Source organism: Halictus rubicundus, chromosome 2 (genome assembly GCF_050948215.1).
Source record: "Halictus rubicundus isolate RS-2024b chromosome 2, iyHalRubi1_principal, whole genome shotgun sequence".
In the NCBI taxonomy this organism is placed as follows: domain Eukaryota; kingdom Metazoa; phylum Arthropoda; class Insecta; order Hymenoptera; family Halictidae; genus Halictus; species Halictus rubicundus.
The window spans coordinates 6,418,297-6,444,850 of NC_135150.1; the positions used below are offsets into that span (position 1 = coordinate 6,418,297).

At 34.0% G+C, this 26,554-nt stretch overlaps 1 protein-coding gene across 2 annotated transcripts in view; it reads right to left on the reverse strand.

Moving 5' to 3' along the window:
* Dgo (ankyrin repeat domain containing protein 6 diego) overlaps positions 1-26,554 on the reverse strand; it is a 344,229-nt gene that overhangs the window by 211,196 nt on the left and 106,479 nt on the right. For both annotated transcript variants that reach the window (XM_076804452.1, XM_076804448.1), the window contains exon 3: positions 24,584-24,682. In XM_076804452.1, coding sequence (XP_076660567.1) covers positions 24,584-24,682 — 99 coding nt within the window. The remainder of the gene's footprint in view (positions 1-24,583; positions 24,683-26,554) is intronic.

Consider the following 26,554-nt stretch of genomic DNA (forward strand, 5'->3'; position numbering starts at 1 on the left):
TAGAAAATGATAGTGTATAATAAGTTAAAAAATCTGTTATATTAAAATATAATCATTTGTACTCTGTTTTCGAATTCAATACGAACTTTTGCAATCATCTAGTATATTATATTCAGTAAAATCGAAAACGCAATGAAGCCTTGCATTTTTTGCAATTTATAAAATTCTGTAATCCCAAACAAATCTGCCAATTCTTCGAGTAAATAAAAATATTGTCAATGGAGTGTCGCAAAATCAAAATATTATTATCTTTAGATAATCGATGTAAAGGTGACACTATTTGCAAAAATCACGATTTTCATCTATAACCAGATACTGGAATACTAATTTATCAAGTTACAGATGAATTAGGATTATATTATGCAGAGTAATAGTTGTTTAGTCGTGCACCTTTTGAGTGGTGCAGCTGGTGCAAGGAACACTCTTGTGCGTGTCGGTTTGCACTTTCGACTCTGACATTAACAGAGCCGAAGAAATAAAAAGAAATACGCGGATTTGGTGGTGGACTACGACTCTACGGTTGCTCGGAGGAGTAGTGGTTTTTTCGAGGCTACTTGGTTGACTGGTCTTGTCGTCTCTTGTCTCCTTGCAGCTAGTCTCGGTGTGGGTGGGGTCTAAGAATCTCTGTCTTCTAATTTGTTCGTGATTGGTTGACGCCTACCATTGCCAGAGGGAGGGTGACCTTGTGCCGAGGTGGCCGCGTGGTACCCTCACTCGATGGGTCCGGAAAGGCGTTATAAACCTGGGCCCGGTAGGGTGTTGTAAATTTTGTCCCGGGCCGCTACCATAAATGCTAGTGCATTACAAACGTGGTAGACTGGAGGTAGGCCGAAGTCTGCCACCCAGATGTTTGTTTTCGTCTTGTGACGGAACAATAGTTTACAAAATTTTTCCTCAGATTTTACAACCTGTGTTTATAATATGATGTATATTTACTCATCTATATTGAATGCTTGAATGATTTCCTGTTCTTTCCTGTGCTTCCTGCTTTTTGTCTGATTATAGATCTATAATATAAATACGAACGTTTGTTTTATGTTAATAGAAAGTGCGTGAGTTGTATATTTTTTCACGACTAAAATGTAATTGTATTTTATAATGAATCGATCGGCCAAAGTCCACTGCCGCTGATCCGGAATATGTCAATCGACTTGCCAAACTTGTTTCGACGACTTACATCGTAATAATTTGCTTCGCGTGCAAACCCGAGGTGCGCTAATAAATCTAATTATCGCACGAGAAATGATCGTCTCTGTCATGTCCCACGTGTAAACGAGTCTCTACGGCTTAATACCAACGACCACTACGACGATCTAACGCGCCGTTCTGAATCATCAATGCGAGTATGACATATTCAGAAGTTACGTAACACTTACTCCCGAGTTTTATTTCAATCGCACCATCCTGTTTCACTCGTTCGAACGTTTATTACTTTCATTTTCGTCTACGCAAGCACTTTCCAGTTCCCATTCATTTTTTTATTCGACCACTAATGGTATCTGCCATAACTATTTTACTTTTACGGTCTTCGTTAAAAAATATGAGGCGCGTTTCACAAGTAACATTCGTTTTAGCATAAAAGTGAATACGAGGAATATTATCTTTCCACATAGCTGTTTTTTTTTAAGAACTTTAGATAAATTTTCAGTTTGGTAGATTACTTATGAAAAATCGAATGTAGTCGTTAACGTCTATTAACAAATGATGTTCTGAATTTTATAAATTGTCTGAAGCCATAAATACGCCATAGTTTCGCTGCATTACGTAAAGCCGACGCGACGCAAAATTTTTTCCTTTCTTAAAAGTTCTTTTTTATCAAGCTAGCTCTACTCATTTCCTCTTCCTCAAAGTTTATTCCTCTCTATCCCAGAATTATGGTAATTATCTTCATTAGCGTTAGCAGGAGAATAATAATAAGATAGTTATATTTATATCTGATGAGCGAGCAACAAAAAAGTATAAGTCGGAGTCATTAGTACGGCAGAAAAGCACACTTAAAGTGCAATGTAGGGGAGAATAGGATAATCGGGGTCAGTATTATTATTAGAAAATGACACGTAATTGCAAATGTCTGTTATTGCATTATATTATAAAGCGTTATTGTATTATAAATATATGACTAATAAAAATTCTTGTTTCTTCCGATTGATTTCATTAGAATAAGATTAAAAAAATAAACTGGTATACCTTATTGGGCTACTTTTCTCTAATAAAGGTACAATAAGAAGAATTTCCGCCAGAGAAATTTACCAGCTGTCACCGATACGGAAAGAAGCTGCGCGAATACGGTACTGATACGTGCGAATCACTACCATTCAGAGGAATAATGAGTCGCTTCCATATGGTTGTCAAAGAAACTAATGCGCGATAACGGCAACAATACGGAGATGTAAGGGCACAATTAACCAGCCATTCCATGTCCAATCTTCAATTACGATTGCACGTAGTTCCCTGTTTTTCCCCCGGGGAATGCTAGCCGGTGCAGGGTCGCTTATCCGGCGGCGTATCGTACCTCATCGCGGATGCACAATAGGCGAGCGACGGTGCACGAAGATCGTTGCAACGATGCTCCACATAAAGAGTGATCGATCTCTCTCGATGCCGTTCGCTCTTGGGAAACGGCGAAGAACGCGACGCGCATCCGCGATACTCACAATAGACGCCATTTTCAGCGGCGCGTTCAACAAACTACAATAGTTCGGAGGAAATGAAGCTAAAAGCGCGTATACAGGGTGATTCGACCAAAGTGTGCCACTTAAATTACTTGTAAACCGTTTCGAGGCGAAAGTTATACGAGTTATAGCAGGAGAAGGCCTCAATCTTAGTCAATCACGACGATGTTCCCTTCTATGTACAGTTTTCTTTCGATATGAGACGATGGATCGGGGCGGGTTTCAGCGTATTGCGAACGAGGATACCTATTCGGATTGACATTGTTCTTGAGTGGGCTGAGAGAGCTTATGGGTCCCTGCCAATATTTCAGTAATTATTACTTTTTCATCCAATATATGTTCATACTTTTTTTTTAATCAGGATTCAATTCTCTCTTCAACCACAAGATTAACATTTACTCAAGATAACCTTTATATCTCGATAAGAAAGCAAAATTATTATATTGTATGCCACTTTTCAAACCGTACATCTTTCGTTTCAACCATGTTCAACTTGGGCTGTACATTCAGCTGAATCATCCTGTATTGCCCGCGCGAGGTTAGTAGAGAGACAATAGAAATTATTCGGAATTTATGAGTGAGGGAGGAACCGAATAGAAAGTGCAATCAATCTGCAATCTCGGCTCGCGTTTTTTAGTCCACGCCGCTGGAAGATTCATCGCGGTTTATTGTTGAACGTAATTTCCATTTAAGGTCCATTATTTTCGTCGCGATTAAGTGAGCTGGTACTATCGGTAGAATGCGTTGCGTAATCGAGCGGGTGAAAGATTGTATCAAAATGTCTGATCGTTTTTTCATCGTACCTGTACTTTAGGTAATGAGAATATAAACTGCTTTTCTTGAGTTTATGTTCCCATAGGTTACGTGAAAATATAGTATTAGCTTGACAGACCATAGAGTTTATCAAGAAATTGCGACAGTAGTTCCAGTTAAGAGAAAATAACTTATTTTATCATAATATATAATTTTTTATTTCGATAAGATTACTCTCGTAATTATTATTCGTACTTACTTCGCAATTTTTATTATTAGCTTATTTTGCAACATAATTAGCATCATTCAATGTAAGAAACATCAATTTGGAACTTATGTGGATGTGGAATTCATTCACAGAAAGAGTAATAAGAAGGTATAAATATATTTTCATAATAATTCATTTAATTTTCAATTTATCGAGACTAAATCAACTGGAAAATACGAGGTACATTAATATTTTATCATTAATACTTACCATCGGGAGTCTAAACGGGTCCTCAAAATATCAATTAATGTCATTAGTAGACAGCGGATCTATATTCAAAATAAAATTTTTTACCTGAATTACAACAAACCGAAGTAAAATAAAAATTTATTTTCCTTCTTAATATGGTTGATAGATTGAAAATAATATAACAGTATTTTAAAATTCCTCTAATGTTTTTACTGTTTCAAATTACACATACTTATTTTGATCATAAATTCACAAAATCCGCTGTCTAGTCATTAGGTATTGAAACTAAGGGGCAAAAAATCAATATGCATATTTTTGTAAATAATGGATTCAAATGCATAGTTTAAAGAAAAATTATTTTGTCTAAATACTTAACGTATATGTGCATAAACTATATACATATAATTTTACCCGCTAATTATAGCGGTAAAGATTAGTTTACGTTAACTTTATTCTATTGTTTTAATTAAAGTATACGTACAAGATGAAAGGAGTTATGGATTAATGTTAACGAGTTCCAATGAAAGTAAGGATATTAAAAGTATCGTCGATGCCTGGACAACCTATCCCAGCAAAATCTTTACACTTTCTCCTAATTAAAGCCGTTGCACGGTTCAATCAACGAAAACATGAAAGCGTGACAGCTTCGTAGCATCTCGCAACCTTTTCATCATGAATTGTGAATACGAAATGTATTTACATAATTTTTACTTCATTTTTTAAATTTATTTCGGGTTACTACAATTTCAAAAACTGATTTTTAGCCCACATTAAATTGTTCTGCTTAAAGAAAAGCAAACCGAATTAATTTTAACAGAGACAATCTGAGTGATAGAAATGTCGAATAATGCACGAAAGAGCTAAAATACTTCCATGTGTTGTGTAAACATCTTTCTTCGGTCAAGCATATAATGTTATACAAATTTCAAATGTACAGAAAATCAGCTTCCATTTAGTTTTACAATGTGCACTGCAATCTCGATTACACAAACAAGTTAACACTCAGTATGAAATATTTCAATGTTATTTGATCTTTTAATTAGGGATGATTAATTCGTCATTCGTGTTTTCCATCACCTTTCCGAATTCTTTAATTTTCTTTTTATTTCAACGAATAATTCTTTCGTGTCATTGTGTTATACCTTCCATATTCGTATAAACTCTATTGTACTACGTATATTATACTTGGACAACAATTAAATTGTTGTCATCTCAGTTTCATTTGTTCCTTGTTATGTCTTTAAAAATGTTCATAATTCAATCATCCGGTTCAAAGGTTGAAATTCTTCCGCAAATGTTTTTTGCTGAAGAAAGCATCAACGTGTTACACTTTCTTAACCATGCTATAAATTATTTCCTAATGTCTTCTTGGAACGAATTATGAAGTTTATTGGAGATGTAAAAAAAAACTATAATATTTTGAGTCATTTAAATAATCATATACCCAAACATACTGAATACATCGAGCTCCATTATCCATGTGATTTACTTACTTATATCCTTTTTATGAAATTGTTGAAATGGATTCATATCGCAGAATAATCGCAAAAATAAATTTTTCATAACTTCAAAAATTTGCGAGATAGTCCAATGTTTTTAGTTAAGTATAATACACTGTCCATTGTTCAAGGGTATAATATAGACTCTATATTTACTCTAGATTTGTTAGAGTGTATTTAATTCGCGTGCTACGTTTTATGTTGGCAATCCTGTGTGTTGCTGCGTGTAAGAGATTGCGTCGCTGCTTGCTGTGTCTCTCTTCTGTTCTGTCCCCCGAGCCGATAACACGTGTTGCTTTATAAGTTGTTATCATATTCATACAAATATATATATATATACAAAAGTGCATTCTGCTATTAACTTTAACAAGATTTACTTATTTATATCTCTCTTTCACGAAATTGTTGAAATGAATTCGTATCGCATCGACCGAATCCGTTCCATTCATGAATCGGTTTGAAAACGTTATGAAAATCCTGTCGCGTGACGTCGAAACTTATCAGTTTCTGCAGCGAGAGGAATTTGAAATTGCGAGCATACCCTTGGCCGACGATGCTGCAGGCCGAGTGCATTGGATCGTGATACCGTGCACGCTGCGTTCATGGAGTGGGAGAACCACACCAGTCAAACTGGTATCATTGTTCCCGGCGTGCGCTGACGCATACATATGCATATCGCTGCATCCGTGCACTGTGCACTATCGTTCAATATCTAGAGTTTAGATTTCCGTGAATTTTCTTTACCAAAAACCGCGTTCCCTATCACTAATTCTTTTGATAACAGTTTTCACAATGAATTTAATATTTTATCAAATGCAACCTATCCTTAAATCTCAACTAAAGAATACGTGTTTAAAGATAAGAAATATTAATTTGTTTTTTCACAGAAAATACGGGATCGTGACTATCACACATATGTAACTCTAATACAGAATAACATATATTCTTTTACAATGAGAAAGGTTGTTGAACTCTGTAATATCTATTTAATGCCCATTGTTCATACGTCTGTATCAACTGCAAAAACACAGAAGCCACGTGGGATTTCTTTCTTTAATGATTTTAAAAGGTTGAAAGTAATAGAATGTATCCAAAAATTCTTTGAACAGTGTATCTTCTATTTTCGAGAAATCGTCGATATTTAAATTTGCGTTAAAAAGAAAATAGTACAATAATATATCGGGTCTCGTTTTAAAGCTTGAGGCTTCCACTTTTAAGAACCATCATTCAGTTTTGCCTAAAATAATTTTCCTAGAAAATGCTATCAGTTGAAGCATTTCTAAATACGTTGAAAAATTTTTTCGCAAATGAATCTATCGCAGATTTGAAGATTCAAGTCTCGTTTTATAACGACACTAAGAAAACTTAATGCACGATTCTTTCCCAGTCAATTTTGCAGCAACATAGGGTACGCCATGCTTCATACGACCAAACTTGTTCCCCATTTTTTATTCATAAAACGGTGGAAAAAATTGTACGTCAATTTTTTAGCAGTCCTAAATGGAACACTTCAAGCTTCAAATCTATGAAAAATTCATTCACGAGAAAAATTTTTTAATGTTTTTACAGAGGTTTTAAGTTATAACATTTTTTAGGGAAATGGCTCTTTTAAAGAAAAAGAATAACGGTATGAGAAAGCAGAGTGTTCAAGCTTAACTATGAATCCAGGTTTGTTACTGTACGATTATATTTTACAAAATTACGCCAGGTTAACTGTCAGCAATTTCTCGAGAATCAGAAACTATGTTCGAATACTTTTTGGACCCACTACTGTATATCGACAGACTTCAGTTCTTTTTACTGTTTCTAAATACAGCTACCCTTTGTTGCGTCGTGTCAGAGACGCATACACGTACGCGTGGCGTAAAAACTGAAACTCAAAGTCTACGTATGTGTAGAAATTAATGCAGGTGTGGGTGAAAAGGGATATGTACATATATGTGATCACGGCATCGTACGCTAGGCGTAATGGCGACTGCATGTAGCGACGATTACGCGACGATGACGCTTCGTGGACAGACGTCTATTATTTTACATTGGTTGCAGCATCGAAGCGTACAGCAAGCAGCATTTTGTCGCGTACGCGTCTCTGACGCAACGCTCCGTGGACAGAGGGCCTTAAGAATGATTAAAAAAGCGTAATGAGAAAGAAAGTAATAAAAAGAGTGAAGTAAAATACGCTGTAACCGCGACCGTTTGTGTAATTATAACGTACACGCACGCTACATGTAACGTAACGTGAGTAAAATTTTCATTACATTTAAAACTCAAGAGAAACCTCGTTAAATTATGTAAATTTTTCTTCAGAAAAAGATTTTTGTTTATGTGCTCTTTAAAAAATAAGGGCAACTTAAAAGCGTAGGGATAACAAGGTTATAAATTAGTCCATGAAAATGAGAAATATTGCGCTGTTAACACGGATAATAAATAATTACTTCACTAATGAATAATTAATTATGTAGCACGTGTAGTTACGACTCAACCTGAGCAAATAACTCTCAGCATTCCTGAGGAATGTTGCATATATGGATTTAATAAATCTAATATCGCTCCTATCGGGGAGTATAAATAATCTTCACGCATTCTCACTTCGACTGTGACTTGGTCGACGATCTTTCACATCTGTAATTAAGTTTGTACTTCATCAAGTTAGATCTAATAATAATAAACACTCATAATTTATAACGCCAATCCTGCGTTCATTAATACTTAGATACGGATTTTTCTTGCAAAGGTATATAATCTCGATGGATTGAATTTCATAATTGATTTAACTGAACACGATGAAGCAAATGAAAATGACTCGAAGTAAGAGTTTAATTAATTTCCCTTTTCTTGTACTGAATTCATTTCCTGTACTTAATTGCGATTAAATACTACACGGTAAGCTAATGTAAGCGCAACTTGTGGATGTAATTAATTGAAAACTTTTCTAAAGTAAATAAATGTTTGGATATACTGGGAGTCTCATCTAATTCGACTATCTAAAATATCTCGCTTGTTTTTTATAATGGAAAAAAATTTCAGAGGAAAACATTAGTTAGATCAGAGGGGCAAATATTATGATAGGCAAAAGAAGTTCAATTTGTTTATATTTTTTGAGATTTCAAGATCTTCAAAGTTTTTTTAAATGAACGTCCAATTTTTCGACAACTTATAGTAGGATCAATATTGACTGTAGACAATACAAAAGTTTTGGCATCTTCTCTAGTAACAGGCTTTGATCGTTTTTTGCTCAGTGATTTAATACTCCCTGTTTTACAAAACAATTAAACTATGCGGTCAAAACTTTCTCGAAAAGGATGATTTTTCTCAAGGATCATCTTTCTGCGTACAGTTGAGATGCTTGTACTGAGTTATTTTTAGCCTCACTAAAAAAAATGTCTATCTTTCCTGCAACATTGTACACCATTGTTTCAAAGAAGTAATGTCATCTTTCACAATCGGATAAATCCCAATGAATTTCTTAAACGTACTGATTAGAATCACCAAAAGGAGAAGAATTTGTATCAGTGTTTACAATTTATTTTAAGCGTGTTCACAGTCATTAGTCAAGGTTCAAGAACATTTCTTGAAACCCTAGGGACATCATGTCATCGTTATTTCACTATTTACATCAAGTGCCCTACTTTTATGAATTTTTCATACTCAAGGTCACGTAATATTACAGGTCATTAGATTCTTCTTGACTTCGGCTATCATATAGCGATAATAAAAATATATCATTCCATTTAAAAAAACTTCGATGACCTTGAAATCCCAAAAAATATAACCTTGAACAAATTTTTTTGCCTGTTATAGTATTTGTCCCTCTGTACCAATTAATGTTTTCTTCTGAAATTTTCATCTATCATAAAAAACAAGCTAGATATTTTAGATGGTCGAGTTAAGTGAGACACCCTGTATAAAAAAACTGAATTTAATATAAATTTTATAGATGAAGTTTTTAGAACTTTAAATAAGAAATTCCATCAATTTTTTGTATAAAAGATGTAAATCGTTCACCGATTCGTGAATGAAAGCTCTGTTTTTCTTTTAACTTATTGCAGCTTTGAATTATACAAATAATTGTTAATTTATCGGAAATATATTACTATTATTACTAATAATTATTATTATAAAGTCAATTAAAATTGGAATCACATTTCTCTACATAAAGTTCTAATTCATTGCTTCAGAAACTCCGTGGACATCATTATTTCGACCCTCCTAATTAAATACAGAATGACGACGTGTTGCTTATTGGCTACCGGGCAATCAAATTTCGTCAAAACGAAACTAACACGCTTTGTGAAACTAGCGACATCGTTTTACACTCTCACGAGGATCCTAAATCGACTCTTCCGGGTAGTAAAAATGTTTAGATGTAGATTCCTCGTTCGCGAACGAGTTCGTGTTACGTTCTAGCGTAAAAGGATTCGCGTAAATTAAATCCTCGGTTACTGTGAATGCCAAGATCACCGGCCGATTAATATGAAAACAAGCAATTCTATTTCCATCGACGAGAAAAATTTCAGTGAAATCCGATACAATTTACTACTGAAATTTTTATAAGGTCACGTACCAAAAATCTTGTCAATATTACACACACTAAGTGGATGAATTAATAACACAGGATTTTTAATCACTGTGTCTATTGATTTCAAAGAAAGTAGTAAACCTTGATTGCATTCTTTAATATTTTTAAACGTGTTATATTACCATTTCAACGAAAAATTTTGACTGTTTAATTCTTATTTACAATTACTTTTATGCGTTTCGTTATTTACAATACACTTTCCTTAGATGTTTTAGCCGTGTTTAATTATTCATTAATTAGCACGCACAGTCTGTTCCGACTCCTATTTACTGCTTACATATACAATAGAAATCTTTTATTTTAAATTAGTTTTCAATTTTTATTTTTTATCGAGAATTTCGATATCACATATTATTACATTATCAAAATTTTATTTCATACTCATTACAATACCATTGGCAATATCTTTTTTACTGCACAAGAAGTAAATAAATAGCGAAACATATACAAATAGAAATAAACTAAGAGGAAAAATTAAACAAATTGATCATAATAAAATGTGGAAAAATAAAAAATAAAGTACAAAGGGAAAAGGCATTCTTTTTCGAAAACGGTTAATTGAATAATTTTAGGAATTTTTGGATGAACTGCTTAACGTGATTAGGAAAAGGAATAATGAAATAAAAATTGCAATCAATTAACAGTAACTTTCAAGCGTAGAAAACATTTCTCGTCAAGTAATACTCTTGCTTCGATTTTCAAACACTATAGTGCACCACTGTTTGGAATACAATGGCTGCACACGCGGCGCATTTCACAAAAAAAGAAGACAAAAGATAATATAGAAAACCGCATCGAAGACGATACTTTTCACAACAACAATTAAACACGAAAAGCCCAAGTTCACTACGGGCGAAACCGTATCGTAAATCATCGATTTCACCATAACCGAGACCGCAAAACCATCTTGCCTCTATTATATCATATACATCCTGATCGTAAAAGTGAAAGCCGCCATAACCGAGAACACATTTTCACTTCTTCCCGCGCAATCTCTGCGTCAGAACGAATCTTGTCAGAACGAATTGATCACTGATAAAAATGGAAATTATGGTACAATATATGTATCAATCTATGATTAATTAATTTCTTCTCGCAATGAATCTTCTATTATAATTTGTGCATATATGCTTAATATTGTATGTTGGCCAGGAATAATATACACATTGATACACGTACATATCTTTCCACATGCCAGAAACCGATTAAAACATTTTTGACTGATTATACTGAACAATAGAACGATAGGACAATTACGTATTGCATCTTTTGATAAATGTTACATTCCAAAATTGTTATCATCGGTTCGGTACGCAGATTGTATACAATTATTCTATTATTAACATTAATAACATTAAGGCGGTTTTGACGTATCCTATATACAACCATATTAAAAACCACTACTTGCATTGCACCCTCTTTCCAGTACACAAAGCAAGTTTCGCAATAATAACTTTTCCACGACTTTAATAATTTGCAAGATATTCCAATATTTTCAGATAAGGATGCTATCCAAGGGCAGAATTATACGTGTATACAGGCTGTCCCAGTGCCAAACTTTGTCAGTATATTCTATGAGTCTAAATATGAAAAAAAATGTTATATAAACATAGGTTGTTTAGTGCACTTGAGCTTTATGTATGGAGAACTTTAAAGGAGAAAATTTATAAAACACGTATAAATACGCGTAATGAACTGATAGAAAGAATTCGTGATTCATTCACTGAGATGAAACAAAATACCATGGAACAAAATTTTGAAACGCCGTCAATTTTGCATTATTAAAGACGGTGGCCATTGTGAAATCGAATAATAGTTGCATCTACGAATTTTGTATTGAAATTGGTATCAGTACTAATAATTAGTATTAAGTCATTAGTAGTCATTTATTAGCATACAGTGTATATTCGTTATAAATGATCGGAATCGTGAAAAGAAGTTATTATACAAATTCTATAGAAGAATATTTATTTAACCGAATAGGACGTTTTAACAACTACGAAATAACCGATTTATTTTCAAAGTAAATATAGTCGCAAGATAATAAATTACTAAAACATGTCACAAGATGATAAATTACTAACAGGTGCGCCTAACATAACTGCATGAAATTCACCTTTCAATAATTCATATCAACGTGGAATATTCGACATAGTATTAAACAGCTTCAATCGTACAAATTGGTTTATTATATGTATATTCTACGAAATCAAAGTAATTTTTAACTTCTACAAAAAGTAACATTTTTGACTAAATAATATGCAAATTATTGCATATATTGAAAATATATGTGAGATTCATTATATACATACATCCATTTCATTATTTACAATATTCATACACTGGATACATCAGTATTCAAAATTATACAAAAGTAGAATTGGAAGAAATCTTCCAAAAATCAACATTTTTTCATCATTGTTATGTAAATGCCGAAATATTTATGATCTTGACTCGTTATTATGAATCATTGATCCACCAATCATTATTCAACCGGTCGTCTCTCTGATTTAGGCAGCTGTTTCCGATAAGTATGTACCTTTTTTAAATCCTCTCGACTATTCAATCATGCTCCAACGAGGATAACATATCGTGGCTAGTCGCTGCAATAAATTACGCTCACGCAGCTTCCCGTTTGCTTGTTACGGCGTTTAAAGGAGCCCACGAAATATTATCCAGGCAACCAAATAAACGAAATATCATGGACGAAAGCATTGGACCGAAGTCACGTCGTTTGCCAAATTAAATCTCACTCCACACGGCAAAACAACGCGAATCCCTACACCATATTCTTTTTGGGTCGAACCCTTTTTTGAGTTAGAATCCCTGGGGCACACCAATCTACAGTTTTTACCTGTTCAGATTCTTTTAGTGCTCCATAACCCATATACAATGGTATGCAGTATACATAGAGTGTAGAGTAAAATAGTATTAACCCATAAACTGTTGGTATTTTTTTTTAAATATTAATGGCCAATTTCTTATTTGCATGGATTCGCGTGAATGTTCGATTGAAAAAATGATTGAGTATGTTTTCATCGAAGAGCACTTAAGTGGATGTCATTTGTATGTATTTGGACGAATAGAGAACTTACGAAGGTCAATTTTGTATTCCTAATCGAAACCGTACATGTTTTGCACTTCAGATGCAACATGTCATTCATCGCAGAAGAAGTATTAAGCCTATGTCAAAAAACCAATTGTTGTCATTTATGTCAATTTCAATGTTCTTGTATTGTATTAATAATACAATGTTTTCCATGTTATGAATTAACGATTTGAAAGAATAAATAGCTCAAATCCTTCTAATATTGAAAGCGTATGATTTCATTTAAAAATAACTGCTTACTTTCATACATACAACTTAACAAACTTGAATTTAAATCAAATTATTAATTACTTGAAACCGCTCAACAATAACTTATATTAATCTATTAAAATATTTTTCGTATGATCATCGGTTTCGATAATATCCCTAGGTGTTTATTTATATGAGACACTTCCTAATTCTATAGATTTGAATTGTGTTCAAATAATTTTAATCAAACTATTTTGTAAAAGTAACAAATAATTAAATTTCCCTATTAGGAGAGACAAGAACGCACGCTACCATCTTTGATAACAAATAAAGGCTACGTACATTGTTTACGGATCCTCTGCTCTATGTAACTGAAGAAAAATGATAAAATCACAATCATACTATGATATACTATACTATACTATACAGAGTGTCCCAAAAATGTTGTACTTTCATGAAACAGGTGATTCTTGAGATCATTTGAAGCAACTTTTTCCTTTACGAAAATTTTCCTCGCGGCTTTACTAAGGAGTTACTAACGAAAAACATGTACCAATCAGAGTGCGGCTATAGCGAACGGATTCGGACTCAGCCAATGCCAACGCCATGCTCAGCGGGACCTGTTGCCGAACCGGCATGCATTTACTGTAACCGCGCTCTGATTGGTCCGCGTTTCTTGTTAATAACTCCTAAACGAAGCTCGGAGAACATTTTAGCAAAGGAAAAAGTTACTTCAAATAACCTCAGGAATCACCCCTGTCAAGGAAGTACGACAAAAGGTTTAATAAATGTCTTACCTCATTCGTAACCTAATAAAATGCCCAAAAGAAACTACAAAAAAATCGTACCAATTAAAGATCCACAGACTAGTGATCAAATCATTTTTAACAGTAGTATTTTGCGCATATCGAGCACAGCTTCCTTTCCTAATTCAAAAATTCCACTTGTTATCCAACCTGCCATAACTCTCAATCCTTTTTGCGATAAAGGGCCTAGCCGATTAAGATGGTCAAAACTGCCCTTAGAGGTTTTTCAATGATTAATGAACCATTCGAAAGCTGACCCAGAAAAACCCCTCTGAGCAAAATTTCAACCCCCTATCTTGCCTGTGAGGGTAGTTACAGGGTAAATTAGATTTCGCGCTTTTCCGCGCATTTCCCACACTCTGATGCTTCCTAAAATTCTGAAAAAAATGTGGCATATTTTGGATCCTAGGACAGATTTTTGAGAATTTTTTCAGATTTTTTTCTTGCAAACTGTGGTCGTAAAAAATGAAAAACCTCAAAAAAATCGGAAAAATGTACATTTTTCAAAAATATGAAAACATGCTATTTTGCTGTTTAGTGCCCCGATAAAGTACCATAACAGGCAGTGTCCTCAATTTTTTTTAGATTTTTTCTTGTGGGCACTTTTTGTCCAGACAAGAAAAACCGAATTTTTTCGCCGTTTCTGCTATTAGGAGGAAAGTTACACTTGTTGGTTTTACCGCAGGTATATATTAAGTCATTTTAAACATTATTACATTGAAACAAGTAAGTGTTTGGCCTAAAAAATGTTTTAAGAGAAAAAATGGATTGTGTTTTGTACGGTATATACCAGAATGTTCGTAACGTTTACAACATCGCCGGTTGGCACAGCGGTTAGGGCGTCGGACTACGGAGCGGATACGCTGGTGTTCGAATCCCGTCGGTGGGAAAGTTTTTTTTCCATACGTCATCTTTATTTTTTCAATTTCTTATATGGTTTATTTATGTGATTTTAACAATATTTTTTTAATGTTTTAAAAATATTGAGATAACATTTTTAACTAAAATACATACAAAAATAGTTTCGCAGTATCTATTATTTCCTCGATTCTCTAATTGTATATGTTCATCATTGCGGTCCTTTTTAACATTGTTAATATTAAAATTCATTAATCTAGTTTCTAAGCCTTGCGTCTTCAGAAATTAGGGAGGTAATAAGAAGAACTCTGAATAAATAACACGCAGCAAAGTATTGGTTTTTGTCAAATTGAGAGAAAAGGGCTACATACTACCACTATTTTGAAAGTGAGGTATCAGGTACAAATAAGCCTAAGCCATTCCTCTTTATTGTAAGGTACATGAGGAAGTAATTCCCGTTTATAGTTACTTGAATGAAAGACTTGTTCTGTGGACATTTATGATACGGATCAGGAAGTTCATTATTTTCGGTGGGATGCAGAGGCAATTCATAGTATACTAGGTCAAAAGTACCAGCTCCTACACAAACAAGTAGACAACAAAACCTTTCCAAAAATTGGAAACAATTGGAACTACAAAAAGACTCCATTTCAAACAGTATCCTCGGTAGATACTCTTGATTTTCCGGAAATGGCAGAAGTAGATTTAAAAATTCTTTTCACGGAATCTTACCAATTTTCACAAGCAATTTCATATCTGGCAGAAATCGTGGACGAACACAATAATACAAATATTAATTTATTGCCTAATCCAAGAAAATAATATCATTAAATTCGAAGTAAAATCGGAGTGATATAAATAAAAGTTAGTTAAAAATGTTACCTCAATATTTTTAAAACATTAAAAAAATATTGTTAAAATCACATAAATAAACCATATAAGAAATTGAAAAAATAAAGATGACGTATGGAAAAAAAACTTTCCCACCGACGGGATTCGAACACCAGCGTATCCGCTCCGTAGTCCGACGCCCTAACCGCTGTGCCAACCGGCGATGTTGTAAACGTTACGAACATTCTGGTATATACCGTACAAAACACAATCCATTTTTTCTCTTAAAACATTTTTTAGGCCAAACACTTACTTGTTTCAATGTAATAATGTTTAAAATGACTTAATATATACCTGCGGTAAAACCAACAAGTGTAACTTTCCTCCTAATAGCAGAAACGGCGAAAAAATTCGGTTTTTCTTGTCTGGACAAAAAGTGCCCACAAGAAAAAATCTAAAAAAAATTGAGGACACTGCCTGTTATGGTACTTTATCGGGGCACTAAACAGCAAAATAGCATGTTTTCATATTTTTGAAAAATGTACATTTTTCCGATTTTTTTGAGGTTTTTCATTTTTTACGACCACAGTTTGCAAGAAAAAAATCTGAAAAAATTCTCAAAAATCTGTCCTAGGATCCAAAATATGCCACATTTTTTTCAGAATTTTAGGAAGCATCAGAGTGTGGGAAATGCGCGGAAAAGCGCGAAATCTAATTTACCCTGTAACTACCCTCACAGGCAAGATAGGGGGTTGAAATTTTGCTCAGAGGGGTTTTTCTGGGTCAGCTTTCGAATGGTTCATTAATCATTGAAAAACCTCTAAGGGCAGTTTTGACCATCTTAATCGGCTAGGCCCTTTGCTCGACCCAGCAACACCATTAAAAACCTTTCAATGTCGTATGATAATCGCTTTTAGGTCTAAAATGTGATCCAAAGGGATATCCTGGCCTAAACCGACCGACGGATGAAATCCGGTTTGAAAAAAAAAACAATGCGTCGGGCGTCTATGTTCCTCTAAAAAGCTATTTTCAGGTCTCTCATAATTATAGACCTTCTGACATCGGGCTAAAGTATAATGCACGAAGAGGAACGTGTGCCAAATTCCTCCAGGCAGAATCTTTCAAAAATGCGCGAGCCATAAGCTGCGCGTATAAATCTTTGCCGAGAAGAAAGGAGGATCGAATAGGGCCCATGGTATCCAACATAAGCGCTAGAACTTTAGGTATTCCTTCCCACCCCGACGTCTTTTACTATTTTATTCTTATTTTCTATGCCTCGGCAGTCGAGGGTTGAACTGTAATGTATACTTTTAACACGTTCGCTACCAGTCATCATAGATGCTTGACGACCATGATTTTACATTTTACGTATAGAAAAACAAATTAATTTTATGCACGACGTTATACGAAATTATAACACACTACGCGATATTAGGGCACTCACTTTTCTGCGAAAATATCTTGTCCATATTTTGTAACTGGATTGGTTGCATTTAACTATCATACGCTCCCCGGGATAATGATTCACCTATTTGTTTCACCTTTTCATATTAAGTCAACGAATTCTGTTTTATATTTACATATATTCATATACGATATACTTACTTCTTCAGTACCTGAGATGCCGATTATCTTATAAACAATGCACAATATTACTTTTTACCAAATATGGCTTTGACTGCAAATGACTCCTACTTAATAGTTAATACCCGTTTATAGAGAATAAAAATCTGCATCAATTACCGCATAAAAATGTATATGATCCCATTTAAGAAATCAAAGTTGACCTTCAGAAGTCCTTGACGCGTCCACCTACTAAAAACTAAAAATACCAGTATATTCATCTCTTGAAACCATTTAATCTCCATCCAAACATATGTACAACTTCATGTGCACTACAATGAATTAAATAATAAGTGCATGGATACATTCAAAAGTGTATTTCTTATACTTTGTAATAAAATTATCGTCACATATAAATATAATGTTAGTAATGATGTTTTGGCGTGTTTAACGTTACGCTTGAAAAAAATTTACGAAAAGATACTAACAAGCAACATTTGCAAATATATCGTGAATACGAAATGTGAAAGACGTCGATTTACATCTCTCGTCAGTGGTGTGCTAATAAACCATCCACACACCCATAAAGACAGCTACCGGAATAAATGACGATAGCCAACGTGCTAATCAAACATGCAACTTTAACTCCGAACAAACGTGGACAGAGATAAAGCAGGAAGAAAGTACAGTTAGTCGGTGTTTTCGAATCGCTTCTAACTTTAGTCCTTCCACCTTTTACATTTGACTGTATCTAATTATTTCAACATGCAAAGAAGAGAACAGAGTAAAATACGGTGATCCGTCTTTAAGAGTAGTCAGACCCCATTCCGTGTCACATATTTCACGAGAGAATCTTGAAACATGAACGTGTAGCCTCGGAGTTTATCCGAAGTGACCGCCTGGCCACTGCCATGTCGAAACTCACTCGGATTTATTCTGCGCCGCGTCGGATTTTAGATCCAGTTCGGATATCACGGTGCCCCGAAGACTTACGAGGCTAAACGAATGGGAGAAGCTTATAGAACTTATTAGGCGACATGGGTCCCGGTCCCCGTTACTAAATAACTTCACCAACCTACACCTTTTTCGGACCACTTGACATTCTTTCCGCCATTATATTACGCTATTAGTGGCTGCAATAAATTCGAAGATTTCGCCCCTCTAACGATACAGCATTGTAATTGGAATAGTTAGTTTAACTTTTACATGATAGTCCATGTTCTCGTTCGTTTATCAGTAGACTGCGGATTTTATGACGAAAATGTTGTATTATTAGGACTGTTGTGTTATTTTCAACTGATTAAAAATATTACGCAAAGAAGTGAATGTTTATGTAGCTCCTATGTTTTGCAATTAATACAATGTTTATTTTGCACAGGAATCCGCAATCTATTATATCGTGCAATAAATGTAAAATTATTTGAAGATTTACTGACGTACACAGGGTACAGAGACGAAAGATATGGAGCGCTAACTCGAAAATGGTAAAAGATAGAAAATGATATATTATAAATAATCAATACAAGGTGTATTACAATTACCTACTTGTTGAAATAATGTCTAGAAAATAATAATTTAGGAATAGTAACATCAACCATGAAAAAATAAGCAAGCAGTATTTTCACCACAGTTTACCTGTCTAATAAATATTATCAATGAGAGCTACAGAAATTGTTTATTTCATTCTGTCTTATTATTTTATTTGCCATAATAATAATTGTTCCTCACACATTTCGTCGTATATTGAGATATCAATTTTTTATACCACAGATATCGAAAAGTTTTTTAGTTTATTGAATACTTCAATCTAAGTTCCAAATGTAATACTTCATTTGTTAATTTTATTTAAGCTTATGTTAATTCATTGATTACTTAGAAATGCATATTCGAGTGTTACATATTGTAACGATTATGGTATACGTATGTAATATTAGTAATAGAATAACGAATTCCATTATCCATTTATTAAGACTTTCAGATTTTTCAAAATATTCCAGTAGGAATTGATTAACAGAAAAATTAATATTAATGAAGAGAGAAATCTAGATTATACATACATCTGCATCAATCTGATATTTTTGCGTCTCGCAACAAAGGTAATACAAACCATATAAATAATTCTATTGCTATAATAGAATTCTGAACATGCGACAGAAAGCGGTACTGCGTTAATAACGAAAAGTTGGGAATGATAATAATAATTTTCTTCCCAGTTGTAACTAACGTAAAATATGGATACCATGTATTCTCAACAAATGGTAGAATTACGAAGTAGTCAAGAATATTTTCAGACGAACGCCGTGGCAAGAACTATTCGAGAAACCAACTTACAATACACGCAAACTTGAACTGCAAAGGAAATAGCAAGAGGAAATGCTTGCGAATGGCATTTATAACCGTAAAATTTACGACGATTTACAAGCGTTCGAGTTTTGCTTTCATTTGCGTGGCATACCTCGCAGTACTTTAGACCGATATTCACGTCGGATCGGCGAAGACTTCGAGAATTCCCTGCATGCTATATTCTGAAAATTTACGACGAAATTTTTTAAAAGAAACATTTAGGAAAGTTAATAATACAGTTGGAATATATAATAATAAATGCAGAGTGAGGTAGCTACTTCGGAACGTTTGTTTTTCTGCTCTCTCATTATTTGCAAAAGAAAAGTGCAATTGCTCGTTTGGGACTAGAAGAATGCATAACATTGTATTTTAGTATACATATTTGATCTCACTAATATTATTGTAAATGATTATTGTACTGTTAAAAAGTATGTAAAAAGCTAGAAGTTTAAATTGAACATAAAAAACTTTGTATGCTGAAAAAGCTCCTTTTGCCTCAGTGACCTTTTTTACAAATTCCATTAGAAATTTTTTAATATTCCATTCATAATATCTGAAATAATGTATCTCTGTGTTCTGGATTATTGTTGTTAACTCTCCGTTCCGAAAACTATTAAATTCAACTCGGGAGGACTAAAACACGGTGAATGATTTCGCACTTTTTATTGGCAATTGCACGCGCGTGAAAGATTAGATCAACGATGGATAAAACAATTTCGTTTGATTCCTTTGAGGTTCTTTACTAGGGTCCACCATTAATTACATTCGAGATAAAAACATTCAACATAGTCTGCGAACGTATCGCCTGGCAACGAATGCCGAATCTGTCGGGAGACCAGTTTGCGCTTCATCTTTCCCCAAGGCGAAAGAACAACCTCGGCCGAGCTTCCGTGAAAGCGTGGCATAATGTTCCACGAGTTTCCATAATCCTAGCAGCGCACGTGGAAACGTATCGAAAAGGGCATGTAGAGGGGACCGCTGTACATTTCTTCGTCGATTACCAATAAATATCGAACTTTCATTTGCAGATACCGAGGGAACGTACTGTGTTGCCACTGCACTTCACGGGATTGCCTTATACAGACAAAAGGTACGCGCGCATTCCGGCCACTGTTCCCTGATAACTGTAGATTCCAAATCGTAAAAAGCTTAAGTCAAGTGTTGTATTGTGCGAATCAAGAAGGCAATTGACCTTTCGATCTAAATTGTGTTCGTTAAGTTAGAACCACCTATTCAGTACCCTCCGAATGCAGAACAACGAAAATTTGTTTTTCAATGAGCAAATACAACAATTTCAGCTTAAGGAGTTACATTTACCTACAGTGAATCCAAGAAGTATATGACCCCTAAAGTTTCAATTCTTCAGAAATTCTCATATTCTCAACTATGATAATTTGGTTAAAAAAAATTGTACAATTGGACTCATTTTAAAGGTCAAAACCTCTACTTCCGCAGACCATGATTCATTTTTTCTAGGATATTTGTGCATAATATTTGCAGGTGAAAAACTGAGGGCACGGTTTACGTCGAAAATGCTACAAATTGAATCGCCTATAAAAGCTATCAAAATTTTTTTTAAATGAATCTATTGCAGATTTGGAGATTAAATTAGAAAAAAATCTTAGAAAAAAATCCATTTTTTCGACCTCTGATTTCCAAGATATCTCAAAAAATGTGGTTTTAACCCCCAACTATGAGGGCAGTTTTCAGCCCTTCTAAGTGGATCGTTGGTGGAGAAAAAAAACACGTGTCAAATATTTTTCGAAGAATTATGTCTCACATAAGTTTGTACCTCGAATATGTTCTCCTTGTTAGTCTACGATTTTGTTTGGCTGTGTCATAAAATAAAATAAAAGCGATTTTATAATTTCAATAACTGTGAAGTAGGAAACCGGTCATCTGACCGCGGTAGGTTTAATGTTAAGGTAATTTCATTAGGCGATTAACCCTATATAGAGGATCTTCTTCAACTGGTACTACAGCCAGTAAAGGAATTGATACTTCATTCCAAATTCCAATATAAATCGAAAGCATTTTCATGCAGAGACTGTTCTCTGCTTGTTTTTGCTTTTGTTACCTACATTAGGTAATGAAGAGTCTAGGGTACATAAGAATTAGCTCGCATATGGAAAACACAGTGTTATTTGGAATTTTATATATTTGTTAATCTGACAAAACTGCTAACGTTACAACGTGACAACAAATGGAAGATCTACAGAAATAAAATTCGAAATCGCACAAGGAAATAAAGTCAAGTCTTCCAACAACAATATCCAGCGTAAATTAATTACGTCCATTTTTCGAATCGTCTTCTTCCTGGTTTCGCTGCCTTCTGCATGAAATGGACCCCCACGTCGGTTCACGTTCACAACTCAATTACAATTAGTATTCTCAAGGAAACTAAATATCTAGCTTCATTACCATCTCCTCGCGGAACAGTTCGCTTCATTACAAATTTCTTCGTTGGGGAAGCATAACCTATCCCCACATCCAACGTATACGCGGCAAGAAAACATATGTATATCTGCATTATTGATCAACCCCGCACGATAACCTCTCTCTTCCTCTTAAAATGGTCAGTTAACTGGCATCGGGCTATAAGTACAAAATGAAACCAAAATAAAAGAAAAAACAAAAATAAAAAAACCGATGAAAGGAAGATATAATTTCTGCCACAGTATGCGGTGGAGCAAGAAGATATATACGAGAATTTAGTACGAATGTTCCTTGGCCACCAGCAGCGCGTAGACCGAGTCTAAATACAGACACCCTGGTACCCCTTGCTGGTAAGATCTAGCCAAACGTGTTCTCGAGTGGAGAAGGGGGGAGATTGGCCGTCAGTCACACTATGGCAATGGATGTGCATTGTACCCAGGAAGACTATAGAGAGCCCTAGCCGGATCTCCTTACGCGATAACAAAGATGATCCCGATCGCCTCTTCGATGTTTCGAATGAATCATTGTTTTCGCTCGTTACGGTATCAGATACACAACGAACAACCCTTCTTTTCCCCTTCCACGTGGACGAGGAGTTGCTTAATCTTAACACGTTGCCGATGGGTAATGTTCTCCCGAAGATATACTGAGTGAGTCGCTTAACTGCCACTACCTATCAGGTGTATGCAAAAGTTTTAGCATTTTTTCAATTCTATGTTATTTATTTATCTTTACTTAACACCCCTTGCCCTACAATATCCAGTCAGACTCGTGATGAAGATACTGAACTAAAATTCTACTTTGTCGTATTCGGTGTGAACTTTCTTTTTTTTTTCTATGAAATTCTGAACGATCAGGAATTTCTAATCAGTATGACCACAAAATAAATAGTACTGTGAAGGTATAATTATAAAATGAATGTGCGAAATTATAACATAATAAAACCAGCGAAAATTTATGCGAACTTATTTCACACGTTTGTTTTAACCGTTGACCAGAGATTGTTTTCTTTGTGAAATTTAATTAATAGTTCGTTATTTTATTTACAGGTGCATATAATTGGATATGCTTTACAGTTCATTTGCAGTTCGTTGACAATACAGTATCTACTCGATAATTGTCCAAAACACGGGTCTAACCAGGAATAATTATCGACTAGAAGATACTATTCTTTGATCCACTGCTGAACGTAGAAAAGCTTTTTTATTGGATTAAAAGTGGTCTCCTGGTCTCACACCGATATACCCGACCCGTTTATGTTTACACTTCTCGGCGACCGAGGCCTCTCGAGCTACGGGGTATACAACGCGGTAGTGGGGATAGTTCTGGGACAATTACAAGCTAGATATTTGGGACATTTATCGAGGAAAGACTGTGTATACAGTACTTTAATTTCATAATTTCTTAATGAAAACATGTTTGAAATTAATTAAGAATTTTCTTCACGTTTCCGACTAGCGATAAATCATGTTTAGATATCTACAAATATCCTGTCTTGTCTCATAATTAGAGATAATTTAGGAGATCGAGTCATGAATAATCGACACGATTAACAGTATGACTGATGCACCGACGTCTCGCAAATCGATACCTTGTGGGACTCTTTTTTATCTGCGTATTTCAGATGCCGGTATCGAATAAAATTGCAGCGAGTGGATCATCCTTCCTTCGTCAACTACGGAAACCCATAATTATATAGTAATTATCGTTGCACCGTTCATTAACCGGTATATTCGTACTGATATATCGCGCAACTGACATGCAGAACAACCCACCCAGACTTGTGAATTATTATCCAAGTCCGAGTTGTTCACCACACAGAATTTAGTGTCTGTACTTCTGGAACCGTTAGCCACGGTGTAACAATCGTATTTTACTACATTTTCGCCACGGAACTCGAAAAATTTCTAGTCGAACATTAAACCATAGAAAATGTCCGGCTGAAGTTAAAAAATTATTAAGACGAAACACTAAACACTATCGTATAATAACGTCTGTAGGTAATAAACTACACTCCAATGTTTCTAGTTTTTCACAAAAAGAAAGGGAATTATTATATCTACATGTATTACGTCACTATTAATTTAATAATACTGTAGAATGTGTAATAGACACATGTATTTCACAGATATGCATTAACAATAATCATCAAAAATATTCTCGTTAGATCGATGTATAGGCTATCCTTAAAGTAATTATTGATGATTAATCACGCGGCAAGATTTAGAAGGAAAAATCGTTCTCATGTTCATAGAAATAAATCTAGTAAATTAAGTTACCGCACCTAATAAGTTTCAGTAAATGGACAGAATTGAATTTTTGCAAACAACATATTTGTTGGATTTGTTGCAGCAAATTTCTAATAATTACAAAGGTTCCGTAATTTTCCTGTTTTCTCTAACGATGGTCGCACCAATAACATTTAACATAATTGTGTATTTAGTATAATAGCATGTGAAGGACGAAAAACTTTGTAAACATTACTCACATTATCGGCTGCATTCACGTCGATTTCTCGAAGAAGTAACGCTTCACAGACGTCTACATGACCGGCTCCTGCTGCTAACAGAAGAGGTGTTCTACCATTCTGAAAAAAATTTATTTTTCTCAATTCACCGTCAAAAATCAGATAGAGCAAAATTGCTCGTTATGAATTTCCAGTTTTATACTAACTAAGAACATAAACGAGCTTTTGCAAAAAAGTATTAGATAAATTCATTTCTTTATGCACATATGGAAATAAAAGTGATAATGCTGCAATAACGACGAATTATTGTATTTACAGTTTCTGTACTGCTCATAATCAACTTATAATTAATTTAATCCATCTTTAACCCACACTTTATGTATTTTATTACTAATGTACTACTAGCGCATCTCTATGCAAAATAAAAATGTTCTGTATAAATTGCAAGACGAATCAAATAAAAACACTTCTTTGTATCTTTAATCATTTTAGGAAGTTGTAAAATTGATATCGATATTTTAAAATTCTTTTAATATCTATATAGTTTTAGAGGATGTAGCCGAATAAGGAGGTCAAAACTGCCTTCATATCAAATTCAATTTGCAACAGGCCATTCGATAACTTATCTAAAAAAATACTTTATGCCACTTTTCAACCCTATATGTAGACATAAGGGGTAGTAATGGGGTGACAAAGAAAATAAAGTATTTCCGTAATTTCTCTTATCACCTTCGATTGAAAATTCTGAAAAAAGTCAGACATATTTTAACTTTTGGAATGCACGTCTATGAATTTTTTCAGAATTTTTAGCTTTGAAGCCGAATTTTAAAAAGTAAAGAAACTTTTGAAATTCCGATTTCTTGTAGAAGTTATAAGATACTAAGTTTATATTTTGTACAGTTTTAGCATCTCGTTATGGTTGTCACAATATCCTTTTTTCAGATTTTTCAAAGTGAGGGCACATAGTTTAAAAAAATGAAAAATCGTAATCAATGATGACAGCGACGAAGACTAATGTAGCAGAGGGGTAAGAACTATTTCATGGAGGTACATGCATATTATTTAGAATTTGATATAATATCCATATAAGAAATTATTTATATGAGTCATATAAACATGGTACTTGTACGGACATGGAAAAGGTAAAAAATAGCGGTTTCTGATTTTTTTAAATATGTATAGTTTGAAAAATCTGAAAAAATTATATTGTGACAACCATAACGAGATGCTAAAACTGTAAAAATATAAACTTAGTATCTCATAATTTCTAAAAGAAATCTAAATTTCTAAATCTAATCTAAATTAATATAAATTGATTTAAAAAGTTTTTTCATTCTTTAAAATTCGGTTTCGAAGCTAAAAATTCTGAAAAAATGTATAGATGTGCATCTTAATAGCTAACATATTCCTGATTTTTTTCAGAATTTTCGGAAAAGCCTGATTTTCTTTGTCATCCTATTACTACCCCCCATGTCGACATGTAGGGTTGAAAAGTGGCACAAAGTATTTTCTTTGGATAAACTATCGAATGACCTATTGCAAATTCAATTTTGTTTTGGAGCATTGGTGACCTCCTTATCCGGCTACACCCTTTAATCTACTCATTTTTATTATACATGCGTAAGATCCGTTCTTTAATTATTACTTATAAAATATGGTATAACATGAAAGGAACGATTCTATATTACAAAAGTAAGCCAAAATATGCAATTAAATTTTAATACATTATATTTTATAATCTAGACAATTGCGTTGGAAAATTACATTTAAATTAGGCTGTCAGAAATGTTCTTAATCTTTTCATAATTTGCTTGAACAACATGTTCTATCGAATTAAAATCCTTTACAGAAGAGTTATTATAAGAAAAATCGAATCATGAATTTTTGTTGTATCCTTTTCTATATTTAATTTCATAAAAAATTTGAGAAAAATTTTGCATAACGCAGACCCCGAGCCACATATTAGCAGATGTTCTACAATCTTCTGGCTAA